At 31.8% G+C, this 18,693-nt stretch overlaps 1 protein-coding gene across 1 annotated transcript; it reads right to left on the bottom strand.

Moving 5' to 3' along the window:
- Nucleotides 1-7,645: 7,645 nt before the first annotated feature.
- On the bottom strand, nt 7,646-10,689 carry LOC134688555 (uncharacterized). Its single transcript, XM_063549358.1, has 3 exons — nt 10,589-10,689; nt 9,026-9,218; nt 7,646-8,419 (listed from the first exon to the last, which is right to left on the bottom strand). Exons 1-3 carry the CDS (start codon nt 10,597-10,599, stop codon nt 7,781-7,783), a joined length of 843 nt encoding a protein of 280 aa, XP_063405428.1. The 5' UTR covers nt 10,600-10,689; the 3' UTR covers nt 7,646-7,780.
- Nucleotides 10,690-18,693: the final 8,004 nt, after the last annotated feature.

Genomic DNA, 18,693 nt, shown 5'->3' with positions numbered 1-18,693 from the left:
AAAGATTTCAGAATTTGCACGGCTTTGTACAGTGGAAGACGATTTGACACACCAACATATACCTGCTACTTTCTCATAATACAATTATTGATATATTTTTAGGTCAGCTGTGTTGCTACAATCCTTCCTGTGGTACATCTTGTCAATAAACATAGGCTCGATCAAATCATTCTATATTCCTGTGGTACATCGTGTGAATAAAAATAGGCTCGATAAAGTCATTCTATGTTGGATCCAAAGAACCCATGTAAAACATCCAGTTATGAAGAGTTTACATTTCATTTATCTTATTGTGTCATAACAAATCGGGTCAATTATGAAAATAAAGAATGAACATAATTTTTTATAAAACGGTCATTGGATATTGCGGACGCACTACTGAACGTCGTCAAGGTCCCTGGCGCTAAGTTGAACAACAGTTTTCTACCATTTTTCACATGGATTATTTTCGATGAATTTCATTTGATTTAAACGCGGTATATTGTATAGACACCTTCCTTTTTTTAGGGCCTTTTATAGCTAATAATACGGTATGGGTTTTTCTCATTGTTGAATGCCGTAAAATCACCTATAACTCTTTGTCTTTAGAACTCTACTTAATAGTTGTCTCATTGGCAAACATTTAAGAGTACTCGCAGTTACTGACAGCTAGTTCAATGGAAATAACTTATAAACATTCTTAAAACTAACACTAATAGTTATCAAAAGTACCAGGGTTATAATTTTATACGCCAGACGCGCGTTTCGTCTACATAAAACTCATCAGTGACGCTCAGATCGAAATAGTTAAAAAGCCAAACAAATACAAAGTTGAAAAGCATTGTGGACCCAAAATTTCAAAAAGTTGTGCCAAATACGGCTAAGGTAATCTACTCCTGGGGTAAGAAAATCCTTAGTTTTTCGAAAAATTCAAAGTTTTGTAAACAGAAAATTTATAAAAATGACCATATAATTGATATTCATGTCAACACCGAAGTGCTGACTACTGGGCTGGTGATACCCTCGGGGACGAAACGTCCACCAGCAGTGGCATCGACCCAGTGGTGTAAATAGTTATCAAAAGTACCGGGGTTATAATTTTATACGCCAGACGCGCGTTTCGTGTACATAAAACTCATCAGTGACGCTCAGATCGAAATAGTTAAAAAGCCAAACAAATACAAAGTTGAAGAGCATTGTGGACCCAAAATTTCAAAAAGTTGTGCCAAATACGGCTAAGGTAATCTACTCCTGGGGTAAGAAAATCCTTAGTTTTTCGAAAAATTCAAAGTTTTGTAAACAGAAAATTTATAAAAATGACCATATAATTGATATTCATGTCAACACCGAAGTGCTGACTACTGGGCTGGTGATACCCTCGGGGACGAAACGTCCACCAGCAGTGGCATCGACCCAGTGGTGTAAATAGTTATCAAAAGTACCGGGGTTATAATTTTATACGCCAGACGCGCGTTTCGTGTACATAAAACTCATCAGTGACGCTCAGATCGAAATAGTTAAAAAGCCAAACAAATACAAAGTTGAAGAGCATTGTGGACCCAAAATTTCAAAAAGTTGTGCCAAATACGGCTAAGGTAATCTACTCCTGGGGTAAGAAAATCCTTAGTTTTTCGAAAAATTCAAAGTTTTGTAAACAGAAAATTTATAAAAATGACCATATAATTGATATTCATGTCAACACCGAAGTGCTGACTACTGGGCTGGTGATACCCTCGGGGACGAAACGTCCACCAGCAGTGGCATCGACCCAGTGGTGTAAATAGTTATCAAAAGTACTAGGGTTATAATTTTATACGCCAGACGCGCGTTTCGTCTTCATAAAACTCATCAGTGACGCTCAGATCAAAATAGTTAAAAAGCCAAACAAATACAAAGTTGAAGAGCATTGTGGACCCAAAATTTCAAAAAGTTGTGCCAAATACGGCTAAGGTAATCTACTCCTGGGGTAAGAAAATCCTTAGTTTTTCGAAAAATTCAAAGTTTTGTAAACAGAAAATTTATAAAAATGACCATATAATTGATATTCATGTCAACACCGAAGTGCTGACTACTGGGCTGGTGATACCCTCGGGGACGAAACGTCCACCAGAAGTGGCATCGACCCAGTGGTGTAAATAGTTATCAAAAGTACCAGGGTTATAATTTTATACGCCAGACGCGCGTTTCGTCTACATAAAACTCATCAGTGACGCTCAGATCGAAATAGTTAAAAAGCCAAACAAATACAAAGTTGAAGAGCATTGTGGACCCAAAATTTCAAAAAGTTGTGCCAAATACGGCTAAGGTAATCTACTCCTGGGGTAAGAAAATCCTTAGTTAAATCAATCAGTACACATCAAATATACAATGGGAATAGTGATATTAGACGTCATTAACAGTCGGGGTAAAACATAAACTTGTACAATGCCAAAATAAAGGTATCGACAGATTGTAACACCGTGTTTATATGTGCATACAGGTATAACAATAGTATTTTGTAGTTTTTTTTCTGATAACAAAATCAACATTTATATCAATAAAAACATTATACAAAAATCTAATAACAGTTCTGAATTTGTAACCTTTGAGATAAGTTAACTTAAAGGATTGATAAATTTACCCGGGTCGTATCTACGGCTCGGTAAACAACATCTTCGTAACAATTAGAATGCGCTATTCCTTTAGAATATGTTTTCTACAGGTATAGCCAAATCTCCAAACTAAATGTTGGTATCTATAGAATTTTGTTAAGATTTTACGTAATTTGAGGTAAAGAAATCTCTGTCTTAATAATTCACCATTAATTGTAAGATTATTCTCATTGAATCCAAAACGCCACTACAGATATGGGCATAACGAACGAATTGTGATAAATAAACATTATAAGACGACGCCAAAGAAACATACACTAAAATGTACGACAAGAGGGATGATTTTTCGTTCCCTATTGTATATTTTCCCTTTTTGGATAGTGTTGTTCCTTTAGCACCATTATACGTTGATTATATTTCACAATGTGACGTTTTTGATTTTAACGAACGTAATCTATGTATTACTGGCAGATTATTTAGTCAGGAATTTCGTTAACACAAATTACTTAAAACCTTAACTAAATTCAGCTATATGTATAAAGATTTGGTTTTGAAGTTTGATTGTAACTGTAGATAAAATATTTTAAACGGGATAGCACATCCTCATTTTTTACGGAAATGTTGGTTACCGTACCCGGAAATTAAGAAACGATCCTGGTAAACTTATCAATCCTTTAAATAAACTTATTCTTAAAGGTTACCAATTCAACACTGTAATTAGATCATTGAATATAGTTTGTTTTTGTATCAATATTTGTTATCAGTAAATTAAAAGCAAATTTAATAGTATTGTTATATACATATACACATTCATGGATCTACAATCTGTCGATACCTGTATCTTGGCATTGCGCACGGTCATATTTTTCTCTAACTGTTGATCAAGTCTTTACACTAAATCCATTGGATGGTGGGTATGTACTGATTTATAATTTAGTCTTAGATGCATGATTTTTTTTATTAGTTGTTAGTGGCTTTGAACTAGCTGTCAATAAATGCATGTACTCTCTGATTTTTTTTGTTGGGATATGCAAGTACCCATCTACGTCCACTTTGTGTGTTGTTTTTTTTCGATGTATTTCTATTTGTATCCTTCTGATGCGTTACGCCTTTTTCAACTGATTTGTATAGTTCGTTTTTGTGTTGTACATTTGCACCACTGTCCCAGGTTGAAGAGGGTTGGCATCCCGTTTACATGTTTAACCCCGCCACATTCTGTATGTATGTGCCTGTCCCATGTCAGGAGTCTTTAATTCAGTAGTTGTCGTTTGTTGATGTGTTACATATTTGTTTTTCATTCATTTTTTGTACATTCATAAGGCCGTTGGTTTCCTCCTTTGGATTGTTTTACGTTTGTCATTTCGGGGCCTTTTATAGCTGCCAGTCATCAATATCTATGGAATCAAAATGGCACATTGTCTCATAATTTTATGCTGGTATGTTCTTATGATGTTCTTATGCTAGTTGATGAAACGTACAGTCTTTAATCTATTTGTGTGTGCATTGTCAATAGGACATAACTTTACAAGGTCTTCAATATTTCATATTTTTATGTGGTAAGCATTATGTCAAGAAATAGCCTTACTGTTGGTATATAGATTTCAAATAAATAAATATGAATATGCATTAATTACGGAAATATTGCCATTAAAAAGAAGTTTGAAAAAAGTCTAAGGAAAAAAATTAACAGACTTAGGTAATTGCTACACGATTCAAATATTAAATTGCATGATTAAAAACCTCATCTAACGCTAGGTTTATTATAACTTACGCAGGGCAAGTGCGATTATCTTGTTTTTAGTTGATATGATTTTTTTTGTCATAATCCAATTTATGGTGCTCTACATGTCTAATTTAGGAGGTTCTGCTTATGACCATGTGTCGTGTACATTAAAACTTGTGATGTCCACTTCATCTTTTGTATAAGTGCAGACCATTGCAGCTCGACAACACTTAAAACTAGGGGTAAAGAACAAGTGTTCCAGAAGGGTTCATAGTTTCTGCTCCATAAGTTGCAAAAGCCGGTTGTCTAATTGAAATATACATTCATTTCAACTGGAAAGAAGAAATACAAACACAGTTGCTGAATTCTGGTTTAAAGTTTAAAAAAACACAACAATTACCAGAAACAAGGGCAAAATTGTCAATATTCACTATTTAGACATAAAGGTTAATATGTTTGTCTTTCTTATGTTTTTGTATGGTTTTTTTGTTTTTTGTTTGTTGTTCCTTTTACTATAAAACACGGTGAATGTAAAAACGTCGTTTGCCTTTAACTTTAATGCACGTACTTTTGTAAATACATAATTTAGGTTACAATTATAAATTTTGCTTATGAAGCAATTATTTGTAGAATTGATTTTTTTTTCCTTTGAATGTGTGAAATATGTGTATAACTGGTTTCTGTTTACATGTATCTGTAAAATATTTGTTTGTATAAAAAAAAAACAGGATGTACACTTTCGAATTAAACTACACAAAGATGTGTCGTATTGAATAAACATTGGTAAACGTGTTCCTGGCTTAAGACCATTTGTCGGTTACATCAAAACATGTGCAGACCATTGTTTGGTTACATAATATTTCTTTCTCATAAAAAAGGTGGCAGTAATACTAATTAGACATTAAAAACTCGAAAAAAAACTTACGGCATCAGACGAAAAAACGAACAAGCCCCAAAACAATGCACAAAAACTAAATATATCGCTACCCGACTACACATTGTACCAGGGCTTAAACTAAGTGCTCCAAAAAGGTATGCAATTTCTTTTCCACAATTAGCACAAGCCGGTTGGCTCATGCGACTATACATGCGAAATCCGATGATAAATCACACTAGGTGATGTCACAATCGATGAAAAAAGGACGGAGTGGCTGTTACGACGATTGGGGAAAATTTGTGTCCATCTGTAACATTTTGTACACATATATGTCATGATGGCGTCCGAATATCCTCCGAGGTATTACTTCAACTTTACTGCATATGTTTTCAACTGCACGAACAATGATCAGCGGATGCGAAATAGGAGGTGCACATCATATTACATATGTGTGAAAGAATTTGCAAACTTTTAATTATATTGGCGGAAAGAGTTTGAATTGCACATGCACTAGGATTCATTTATCTTTATTTGAAAACAAATCTAAGTTCTATAAATGAGAAACTTCAGTATACATAATGCAAATCTATCCAAAATAGTGCATTCATTGTACAAAGTTTGAATAATTTAGAAGGTAAAGTGCTGCAGATAAACATGAAACTTACATATGCTAGCCTGTCTTTTTTCATTTCGAACACGAGACACCTTACTGTAGCTATATCAACATTGTTTTTTAGTAAGTTTTACAAATGCATGTAAACAGTAACCAGTAAAAAAGCATACTTTTAACCATCAAGGAAAAATTACTCGAATCTTCAATTATTTTGACAGCTTATATATATACTACTTAAATTTTATTTATCATCATTACAAGAACTAAGATTTGAAGACATAATAGATGTTATAATGTATGTGCCTTTTGGGCTCTTGTAGAGAGTAAACTTGTCTCTTTGGCAATAACACCACATCTTCTGTTTTGATATGTAATGTATTAATATCAAACTGTATCACAAGTCGAATAATAAGTCAAATTTATAATATTGTTACTAAAATGATGTATTAAAAAAGTACATGCATTGAAGATAAATGCAAGCAATGCTTTACATTCATTGTGTCTAAACAACCACAACAAGAAAATAATATAATAAAGTCAATCATATTTTGGACAAAAAGGAAAATAACAAAAACACTGAACTTTGAGGAAAATGCAAATAGGAAAGTTCCTTATCAATTGGCAAAATCAAAAGCTCATCCACATCAAACGAATGAATAACGACAACATGTTCATGACTTGGTACATGCATTTTCTTATTTAAAAAAAAATGATGGATTAAACCTTAATCAAAGCTAGCTAAACCTCTCACTTGTGTGACAGTCACGTCAAATTTCATTATATTTACATCGATGTTTGAACAACACAAACAGAAATAATAGATAAAAATGTCAAAAATAAGGGTACAGCAGTCAACATTATGTTATAACCTTAATCACTAAAAAAAATATGTAAAAAAAAAGCACAAAATGACATATAGACTTAGCATATTAGCAAAATTTAAAGACCAGAATACACAAATTTACCATACTAGTAGTCCAATAACACAATGCCGGGATGTATAAGTACAGAGCCACGTCATATATGTTTCAAAGAATCATGAATGGTTTGTTTGACTTTTCGTATTTTTACCTTTTTTAGACTAATATGTTTGAATTTCCTTTAGTACCATTCTCTTCTGTTTTTACTTGAATGTTTGCTTGATCATTGTGGTCCTATTCAGTTTTATCAGATCTTATGCATTTGTATTAATATGTTTTATTTTCTTCGTGAGCATCGTTTTTCGAAAACGCGAATATGATTCAATACAATTGATACTATTCATGTAATTGAAGTTTTTGTCTAATTCTTATACAGAATTTTAACTGTTCAATATACTCATCTTAGATACAGTACAAGTATCAAACTTTTGTTCAACAAAATGACTCGTCAGCGACGCTTCAATGAAAATGCTACAAAAGTGAAATAAGGTATGTATCTGAAACCCATTGAGGACCGTAAATGCCAAATACATCGAATGAAATCCATTCAAATTTATAAGTAGCGTGTTGTCTATACAACATCTAATCCTTTCAAATTTTTATGAGATTATTTAAATTCTTAGCCACTCTGCAACAATTTTTTAAAATCAAAAATTCTTCACAGCTGTAACAAAGAAGTACCGATATTATAATATCGCTTAAGATGGAATAAGCATATTATTAAAAATTTAAAAAGGATAGATGTCAAGCTGACAAATTTTTAAAAATCCCTCAATATGTTTCGAATAACCTATATAAAAATTAACAAGCAAACTGTTCATGTAGACATAAAGATACAATGATCACAGACTTTATAAAATCAAGTAATTATAGTTTACAATACATGATTGAAATCTATTCAAACAACAATGTAAGGAATAAAAGAAAATTGTGATAAAAGTATACAAAACGTCTCAATTGCTTTAAAAGGTTTGCGATGATGTCCTACGGTCTCTTTTTTAGTATCTACAAAAAATAAATTTTCTATCATAAATATTACATTTTTATTTCAATTTTGACAGATTTACAAGGTCACAATTATTTCCACCTGTCCTTCTTTTTCTTGTGTGTCTTTTGTTTCCGTGATTCCCTGGATGTGTTTTCCTGTTCCGTTTGATTGTCATCTTTGACTGGAACCATCTGCAACTCATTTGTATCTCCTTTACCATCTTCACTATTTTCTTCATCACTTGATTTGGTTTCCTCTGACTTTTCATCGCTGCTAGTTTCCTTTTTACTTTTCTTTATGTTTTCTTTCCCTTTGTCAACCTCTTCCTTAGTTTTTTGGGCTATTTTAGCATCATGCTTCAAACCTTTTAAGATGTACTCAAAGTCTGTAGAATATTTGTGCATTGATCCGGTTTGTAAACGATAAGTTTTCCACTGCAATTTTTCGCAATAATCATAAATTCTTTCTAGAGTCCAGATATAATATTCAGGATCACATTGGTAAGTTGTGGCACCACCTTTCTGCAACGCACGGAAAACAATAGTCGCGCAATTTCGTCCAAATAGACCATACGACAGCATGCGGTTCTCGTACCACCATTCTTTAATTTCATCTTCTTTACGAAAATCCGAATGGAAAGTAATTCTACGGTCAGCCTCTCGTCCCATTATTCTAGCATCTTGTGAATACGTTTTCGTGAACGTCTTGTTATCAGTGAAAGGTAGAAGCTGTTATTAAAGATAAATGGTTTAAACGTAATGATTTAAGCGAGTGATCGTTATTGTTTTTTTTTCTATATTTTGGTAACTGTTGCTGCCATAGATACATGCATACAATTCGTGTTTGTTCTCTTTGTGTTAGTTGTTTTACGTTAAAAACTGACATGTTGTACTTCCTTCAGTCCTTTTTGATTATTTTCAGTCGGTTTAATTATTATATTGGTACACTTTATGTATGGGGGACCACTCGCAAACATATTTAATCATAAAACTTGCGTTTTGTGGCTGTTCGGGGTCCTTGGAGACTATTTCATTGGCAATCATACCAAATCTTTTGTTTGTATAATGAAATTCCTATTTAAACTCTTTTTTGCTGAAACGTTATATATTGTTATATCGGTGACTTATCATTTAGTATGGCCTATTTTTTTTAAAACTTACATGAATTGACAATTTAGTAGCATATAATATCAATATCAATCAAAAAAAAATTACCGATAACATTGATACCATAACATTTAAATTGAATATCAAAATGTGTGCTTCTTATCAACACAAATAATTCTGTAATAATTATGTTGTTAGCATTATTATAAACGCAAGAAAACTATTTACCCATGATATGATATAATCAAAGAAGAGGATGAAGATATTACTCTTGAGAGGAGTCATTCCCACAGCTAGTACAAGTTTCGAGTATGGCGACTTATGCCAATAACTGATATACGTTCCATCACTAAGGCATATAGCAGCATGGCCACAGTTGAATATATCCGACTTCCATTCATAGTAAGTAACACCAGTTCTCCTGTTTTCAAAAGTTCAAAAATACAAGTATAGAACACGACAACTTATATCATGTAATAAGATTGAGAATGGAAACGGGGAATGTGTCAAAAAGACAACAATCCGACCAAATGGCAATGAACAAAAAAAACGATTCTTTTAATAGCAATAACATTTAGAATTTGGATGTTTTTGTGTTTATTCAGACACCTCGAGCTCCATCATTTAACGATTTTGCTTGATTTTTTGTTTGTTTTGTTTTTTCAATTGGATGTACTTTGGTTTTTCATTCCGAATAAGACCTATACTTGGTATAACAAAGATGACAGCAATGGAAACATCTAGTGTAAGACATATTATAGCTTAATTGGTGTTTTTAGCTTTAATTCCAGCGGCGACTATAATATGAATGTCAAGAAAGGGAACTTGGTCATGCGATATAAATATGAAACCCTTTTTCAATTAAACAGGTATTGTGTTTCGAATTCTTATCGAATTAGTTCAAAGAAAGTTAACGTACAATGTATGCAGTATGATATGTCGAACCTCCTGGGCATATCACTCAAATTTTGAGCTGACAAATATTTGTTATTATTTAGACCTTAATGCAACGTGCTAAGTGGAGAAGCTGCGACAATTCTGAAAGTTTTAAAATCACTATCTCTTGAAGCTACGGTGTTTACGGGATCATCGAGGCGATGCATACCAATAGTCCATTTGCCAATTACCGATTTGATTCTGTTATTACATACTTGTTTTTAACAAATTACTTCCCTTTGTCAATCTTAGACTGCAAAGTATAATAAATTGAAAATCATGATGTATCGGCTGTTTAACTTATATTTAATGAAAAATAATTTCTGATGTTGTAAGTATTTAGCTAAACAACAAATTCATGAAATTAAAAGATTTCAAAATCTTGAAGATAACTCACATTACGCACAGGTAAATTTGCTCTTTTTGTTAGCTCTCCATTGTTAATAAGAATTAATGTCCCTCATAAGGGAGACATCTAAAAAAATGTCTCTACTTACACGGTCAATACGGGAAATGGCAAGAGGACTATTGCGAATAAATAGTTTGGTGACGAATAATTATAAGTTCAACTAACTATGCTTCATTTAACATTTTGAGCTCTATAACAAAATGTTTGTCTGTATTTATATTAGTTCTTTTTACAATCGCGTATTATTTCATGTAGGATAAAAATAAGCTACATTGGAAACGAAACTAGACAGTTGAATGCATTTAAAATCTTATATTTTACAACCATTTACATGTATAACTAATTTATGAGGTAATAAATCATAATCGAAAATAAACTTGAACCCATTGTTATTACAATGCAATTCATGTAAAGTAAACAAATATGAAAGCATAGATAAATAATACCTGTTTGACATTGTCTGTTTCAATTACCCGGACGTATTTTAACCAATTTCCTATCGATTAGAAGTTTTGATATTTTAAATGTTTATCGTTCCTAATAATATCCATATAAGCAATAGTCTGTGTGTTTCTATATTTAGATTGAAATTAATATTTCGAGCATAATTATAAGCTTTAAAAATGTTTCGTGATTGCTCAACTATTTCAAAACCTTTTATTTATTGTCATATATAGTTAATAGAATTGTTCAACTTCATGAAATGATATTTTTTTAAACATTTAAAACTAGGTTAATATGTTTAGAAATGAATTATATGTGCATAGAAGTCAGGTTTTTATACCTTAACCAAGAGAGGGTTTAATGTTTGTCCTCTCACCAACATTATGAGAAGATCGGTACGGTTGTAGAAAATCATCTAAAGGTTCAGAACATCTCGCTTTTAGCTTTCAGTTTCGGATGAGAATATTTCTATAAACTGACCAATCTTAATTTAGTCCCACTCTGGAAAAAATGTCTATAAACAGTTCAGAACAAAATGATAACTGTTTTGCATAACAGTTGAACATTATTCTCACAAAACATCCATTGTCGTATAAGTCAAATACCATTTAAGAAGATAAGATTGAGAATGGAAACGGAGGATGTGTCAAAGAGCAGACAACAGCAGAAGACCACCAATGGGTTCTCAAATGCAGAGATAATTCAAACACCGGCACCTGGAGGCGTGCTTCAGATACTAAACAAAAAATGTATACTAGTTCAGTGATAATTGACGTCATACTAAACTCCGATATATACTCAAGAAACTAAAATTAAAAATCATACAAGACTAACAAAGGCCAGAACAGACACAAAAATGCGGCGGGGTTAAACATGTTTTTTTTTTAAACGGGTTATGTTCTTCTCATATATTTCAATGATGGTATAATACTAAACCTAACAGGAAAGATTATGCCTGATAGTCATATGATGAAGACATCAACTTTCAAATAGTTTAATAGGGGTCTGGAGCTGGCATGTCAGTAACTGCTAGTAGTCCTTTGTTAATGTATGTATCATTGTCATTTTCTCTTGTTACAAACAAAAATGTATCTATTCTGACATCGGACTTGGACTTCTTTTGAACTGAGTTTTACCATGTGTATTGTTTTGTGTCTGTTTTCTTTATTTGCTAGAGGTATAGGGAGAGGGTTGAGATCTCATAAAACATATTTAACCCCGCTTGAATTGGTTGCGTTCGGATGCTGTTTGCTATATCTTCGGGTTGTTGTCGCTTTGACACATATCCCATTTCCATTCTCAATTTCATGATAGATATGATCACAGATAGTTCACAAAGGCCAACTAACGTACCGTAGTATTCTTAAAATGTTCAGAGTTGACTTCAATCCGTTATACAGAACACATGCTTCAATATCCTTATGATCATGAGCACCGACAATCTATCAAAACACAGACCAATTATCCGTATGGTGAACAAGGTGGACACGTCAAGCTTTGGAATATTGAAAGATATAATTGGACTTTTTGTTGTAAACTTAGTTAGAATCATATTCAAAACAGTGTGGTCCTGGCCATTGATTGACGACCTAAATTGTCCCATTGACTGGGACAGATTAGGTGAACGTTTGTCGGTAACAATCACTGCTCACTATGTTCTTTTTCAAGACACTGAATCGGTGGGGTCACCAAAGGTTCTCAACACCTAAATAAAGCAATTCGAAAAACGAATCCGGAATAATACGATGTGTTGATTTATATCGATAATCTAAATCAAAACATAAAGGTTATTCCTGAATAATTTTTCGAATTATTTTATTATTAAAGGCGTTAAGAAACTTTGACCCCACAGTTTAAATTCTATAATAAGTAAGAAGTGAGCAATGATCGTTACAGACAAACGTTCACCTAATCTGTCACAGTCAGTGTGATAATTTAGGTCGTCAATCAATGGCCAGGACCACACTGTTTTGAATATGATTCTATTAACCGATCCTTATTTTCCGTTTATATGAGGAAGTTGAAGAGGTACGTCACATTTTATTTATGAAACAGTATCAGTTCATACGTCACTTCTTATATGTTACCAGTTACGTTGTTCAATACATGTGTGTTGTTTTATCAATAAGTTAATGATAAGTATTAAAGTTTTATGCTGATCTGCGATTTCTAGAATCTCAAACAGATGAAATTAGTGTTATATCTGTTTTTGAGAAATCTAGTACAATACGAACAAACGATAGGATTTATATACAACTCCTGATTATCATTATTCCTTACGATTTAGATAAGACTTTTTATTATAATGAACACAGTCTTTCAGTGTATTAGAAAAAAGCAATAATATCGAAAAATCAGGATCTTACATCATTTAATATTGGTTTCTGACGTTTAGTATCCCCCTGGCGCCAGTCCATGTAGATTTTAATTTAATCAGTAGTATACACAGTTTTAATACATCATATTTTGATATTTTACATTTACTATAGTAAACATTAGGTTGACATCATGATTTAAATGAACCTTTACTTTACTTAAACATTTTGTAACAAAGAATTGAAGATTATTTAAGATATAGGGAAAATAGATACATAGAACAGACTCATTACTAAGGTGAATATTAGGGATATATTATTAGAGATTTTCAACCTTTACAACTTAGAGATGCATCAACAAACATTTATATCATACTTCTTTGTCTCTGTATGATTCAGCCACTACAGCATCAAAGCTGTGTGATATTACTGCGGAAAGTATCAGTTATACACCATAACGCTATAGGAGAACTTGGCAACTTCCAAACGTATCTGAAGGACTTTTAAACTAGCTAACCTTATTAGTGGGATGGGATGACCCATCGTAAAAATGTTTGACGGCTGAAAAAAAGCACCAAACAAATGTTACAAAATACCATCCATTCAACACAACATGTATAGTTTCGGCTCGTTATGTGCGCTCACAAGACAATAGGTTCAAATACTGTTTAGTGGACAGTGAACTATAGTTGTTAATGTTTGTGTCATTTTGGTCTTTTGTGGATAGTTGTCTCATTGGCAATCATACCACATCTTCTTTTTTACATACACCGAGAAGTCTGAATTAGTTCTATCATATTTGATTTAAGATATCAACATTTGACAGAAAGGTCAACTGCTTTGTTAATCTATTAAAATATCAACAAGTTTTGAGTTGCATTATTGCTTGTTTCATTGTTGTATGATTTACGTCTAGAGGTAGATACAATACATACATATTCATGGTCTTAAAAGGGATTAACATTAGCATTAAAATGAGATAAGTTCTAACTTCAGTCTTTCAAAATACATGTATACGAGGAACTGTCAGTAAGAATACATGTTCTTTAGAACGATCGGTACAAAGGTTATCACAGAAGTTGTCTAACCTTAAATCAATTACGATAATTTTAACCTACAAAATACTTGAACAGTTATACCTTATAATAGTTTGGATAGTTCTGGCATTATAATAATTTGAACAGTATTATCATACAGCTGATTCTGACAGTTCTACCTTTGAGTTTTGGACGGTACTTCCTTAGAACTGATTAGTTCTGTCCGATATAATTGATTCTAGCAATTCTACACTAAAATTGTTTTGGACTGATTTAATCTAAAGAACCGTTTAAGACATTTTTACTCTAGCCTTATTTTATGGTTTTACCCGAGAACAGTTGTGACAGTTCCTCCCTTACCCTGCTTTGACAATGTTACCCTAGAACAGTTTTGACAGTTCCTCCCTTGCCCTGCTTTTACAATGTTACCCTAGAACAGTTTTGACAGTTCCTCCCTTGCCCTGCTTTGACAATGTTACCCTAGAACAGTTTTGACAGTTCCTCTCTTGTCCTGCTTTCACAAAGTTACCCTAGAACAGTTTTGACAGTTCCTCCCTTGCCCTACTTTGACAATGTTACCGTAAAAAGTTTTGACATTTATACCCTAAAACTCAGTCTGACAGTACTAGTATACCGTTGAAGAGTTGTAGTATAGAAATGTTAACAACAGTTCTTACGATATGTTAAAAATTATCCAAACTGTATATGTAGCCATTTGTCATGCTATGTTATATAATTACATAGTTTTGTTTTTTTTTAACATTCATAAATTCTTTATTGCACTCTTTGCTGTTTTAACAAATTACTTAATGTACAGCATTCCATCAAGTATCCCTGTTACATACAATTATAACTGATATCCAGGGAGAATATACAGTAAAACTTATCTTATTTTATACATAGCCATTTAATACATTTCTATTTTCTATCATTACTTTATAAATATACATAATATCATATAAAATCTTATCGAAGTACTTAAAGATGTTACAGACCATGTGTCGTGAAATTTACGGAGAAAAATCCGTTATCGGTTCTTTTAATAGAATTTTGAACCATATGAAAATATGAATGAGATACAGCGTGGTTACTGTTTCTGTTAACTTTTGTTAATTCGTACCTTTGGATTTATACAATTCTTTGGAAGTGTTTGTTAATACTAAAAAATGGTAAGTAAAGTATTCTCTTTGTATGTTTCTTATAAGCTTTTGTCATGATTTTTGATTTTACAAATTTGACCCAAATTTTATTACCTGTGAACAGTCTGTGACCTGTCTGTGACCTTTATATTGTAAACATTAGAATTATCCTTATTATTCTTGTACATAATATGTTCATATAGTTTCACATAAAAAAAAAGAAAAACATCATTAAACATATGAAAATGTACATAATCTTTGTTGTACAGATATAATAGAATACATGTTGAATATTTATTTTTTTTTTACCTTTATCCCCCCTTTTGTTTCCAAATTATTTTTATACTTCACTTTCATGCATACATAACTTACATACCTACATACATGCATTCACACTTACATATATATTCATTCACACATATGCTCTAGTTACATACATACATGTCCACACACATATAACATGTATAAAGACCTTTACAAAAAGATGCATTCACATACATTGTACATGTATCTACATGTGTTTTCATACATTTTTTGTACATAGACACCTATACTTATATTATAGTATCATATTTTTTTACTAGTCCACTGGTGAAATATTGAAAACAAGTACACAATATTAACATTCTAGAACATACATTCTGTTTTTTTCCAAGAGTTAATTTTGTTTATTTCAAGATCTGCAACACTTTTTTAAACATTTTGTTTATTTCCATATTGGCCGTATAATATAATTCAACTGTACTCGAGATTTCATATTTAAAAATGTTCACTATATCTATTTTTTTTGCCTTATTATTGGATTTATAATTTGATTTATAGACTGAAAAAAACATTAAACTCAGCAAGTGATTGAGTCCAAAATAAGCATCATCATGAATCTTGTATCCTATTACTAGAGAGTGTAGGCTTATAACATGTTTGTCAATACCTATTTTGTTAAATATATCTCTCATTGATCTCCAGAAGTTTGTGTTATATGCGCATGTGATGAAAAAATGTTTGTAGTTGTCTTGTTCATTACAATATGAACAAAGGCTGTTTTCAGAAATTTTCCATTGAAATAATAGCTCTTTATTTGCTAAGATGAAATGCATTAATTTCCACCTGAACATCTTAATTTTATTATCTTTTAAGTATTCAAAAGTGAATTTTATCGTGTCTTTGAATTCACTATTTATATTTCCTGTATGTAATATCTTTTCCCATTTCAAAAAACCAATGGGTGTTTCTGTTTTTATTCTACTTTGCACTATCTTATAAATATCTTTATTATTAATGCCGAGTATATCCTCATGGTCTCTTAATCTGATTTTTTCTCTGTTAATATTTACTTTAGTTTTGAATGATCTCTCAGTTTTAAGCTTCTCCTCCCAGTTATTTAGTATGGCTTTTTTAAGTTTTGAAAATTCAGCAATCCAATTACCTTTGTTTTTTAGTTTTAAATTGATTACTTTTTCTGATATTTGTCCTCTATTGTCAATTATGTCATTTATAAATAGAATATCACTTTCAATCCATTTATCAAAAAACAGACATTGTCCTTTAAATTTTATCAAGTTATTGCCCCATATTATTTGCTTTCTGATCTCTAAAAAGTTCCATGTTTTATTATTTTTAGCTTCATTCAGATTTACCTGAATCCATGATTTTATCAGTTCTTGATAGAATAACGGTGTATTGTTCCATATTTTTTTGTCAATTAATTTTATATTTCTTATATTTATCTTGAAAATTAGCAAATTTTTGCCAAACTTATTCAGGTATAGTTTAGGCAACACTGACCAGTTAGCATTTTCTGATTGTATTATTTTTTTAATCCATTTTATATGTATTGACATTATATAAGACTCCAGATCAATCATTTTTAATCCCCCTTCAGCATAATTTTTTGTTAATATTGACCTCTTTATTTTATCTTTTCTGCCATTCCAAACAAACCTATAAATTATATTGTTGATGATTTGCAACTTATCTTTAGTAATAATACCATTAGTAGCAAAATAAGTTAAATTTGGTAGCAGAAGAGCTTTTACAATTAAAATTTTTCCAAGCAATGTTAAATTTCTTTTTGACCATCTGTCTACAAGTTTTGTAATTTTATCCAAGATTTTTTCTATGTTCAATGTTTGACATTCCTTATTATCATATCCAAAATAAATACCTAGACTTTTGACTGGTTTATTTGTCCAGTTTATATTTTCATATTTATCTTTACTGCTTTTTAATCTCCCTAACCATATTCCTTCTGTTTTATTCCTATTAAGTTTCAGCCCTGATAGACTTCCAAATGTCTCTATTATACTGAGAGCTAGACTTATATCTTTACGAGACTGAAGAAATAGTGTTGTGTCGTCTGCTAATTGACAGATTTTTAAATTACAAGATTGTCCGTCTAATTTTATTGTTATTCCCTTAAGTTCTTTATTTTTTCTTAATCTTATGGCCATTAATTCAACAGTTATAACAAACAGTAACGCAGAAATCGGACACCCTTGTCGAATACCGCGGTATATTTTAAATGGACCTGAGACCCACCCATTATTCAAAATACACCCTTTAATATCATTATACATAGTTTCAACCCATCTGATAAATCCACTTTTAAATCCAAACTTTTTGAGAGTTTCTGTCATAAAGATCCATTCTAAGGAATCAAAAGCCTTACTGAAATCTAGAAATAGTACTGCTCCTTCTATGTTAAATTTCTCTGAATAATCAATTATGTCTTGAATTTGCCTTATATTAAAACCAATATATCTATTCTTTACATATCCAGTTTGGTCTAGACTTATAATAGATGGTAAAACTTTTTTTAGTCTTTGTGCTAACACATAAGCCAGTAGTTTTGTATCTATGTTAAGTAATGTAATTGGACGGTAATTATTTAATGAAAGCGGGTCATCTTTTTTATATATTAAGGAAATCGCACCTTTTTTTTGTGAATTGGTAAGTTCTTTTTTTTTTTTTTTTTTTTTTTTTATATAAAAATATTTTTTTAATATAATTACATAGTTATTTCTCCAGTTATCTCTCCAGAACAAGGTCATAAAGAATACATTACAGATTAAAAGCAGCCGATTTTATATAATATAATATATAATATATATATAATAATATGAGCTTATTCCAGGTTGACGGTATCGAAAAGAAACTGATTACCAAATATCTAGAGTCACAGTTGCAATGTAAACAACTTTGGAGCCCATGGTAGAGAAAAATGTGATTGGAAGGGTTGACTGTCCAAATGAAAGTGTTGTTGGTGTTTTGGACCCGGCATCATTACAAACCGGTTGCCACACTGGATCGGTTTTAGTGGAAATGAAAAAAAAATACCAATCAGAATTATCAACCCAACACAACAGAAAATTATGCTGTCATCTGGAACTCATCTTGGAAAGCTTGTAGAAGTAGTGGACATTGACAGTGGGGATCCTGATACCGACAACAGAGACATCGAAATACCTGATTATACTGCAGACAGCTTGCCAAAATATTTAGGACCTATTATGGATTCAACAGGAGACAACATAAAATCTCACCAGAAACAAGAGGTTGCAAGACTTTTATTAGCATTCAAACACATATTGGTAAGAATGATGAAGATCTTGGTTGC

Source organism: Mytilus trossulus, chromosome 10 (genome assembly GCF_036588685.1).
Source record: "Mytilus trossulus isolate FHL-02 chromosome 10, PNRI_Mtr1.1.1.hap1, whole genome shotgun sequence".
In the NCBI taxonomy this organism is placed as follows: Eukaryota; Metazoa; Mollusca; class Bivalvia; order Mytilida; family Mytilidae; genus Mytilus; species Mytilus trossulus.
This window is presented reverse-complemented; position numbering and strand designations above follow the sequence as displayed.

Excerpts from the sequence above, each read along its gene's own strand:
- LOC134688555 (XM_063549358.1), bottom strand. Across the intron at positions 8,420-9,025 it reads TTGATTATATCATATCATGG|CTTCTACCTTTCACTGATAA; the intron begins GTAAATAGTTTT and ends CTTTAATAACAG.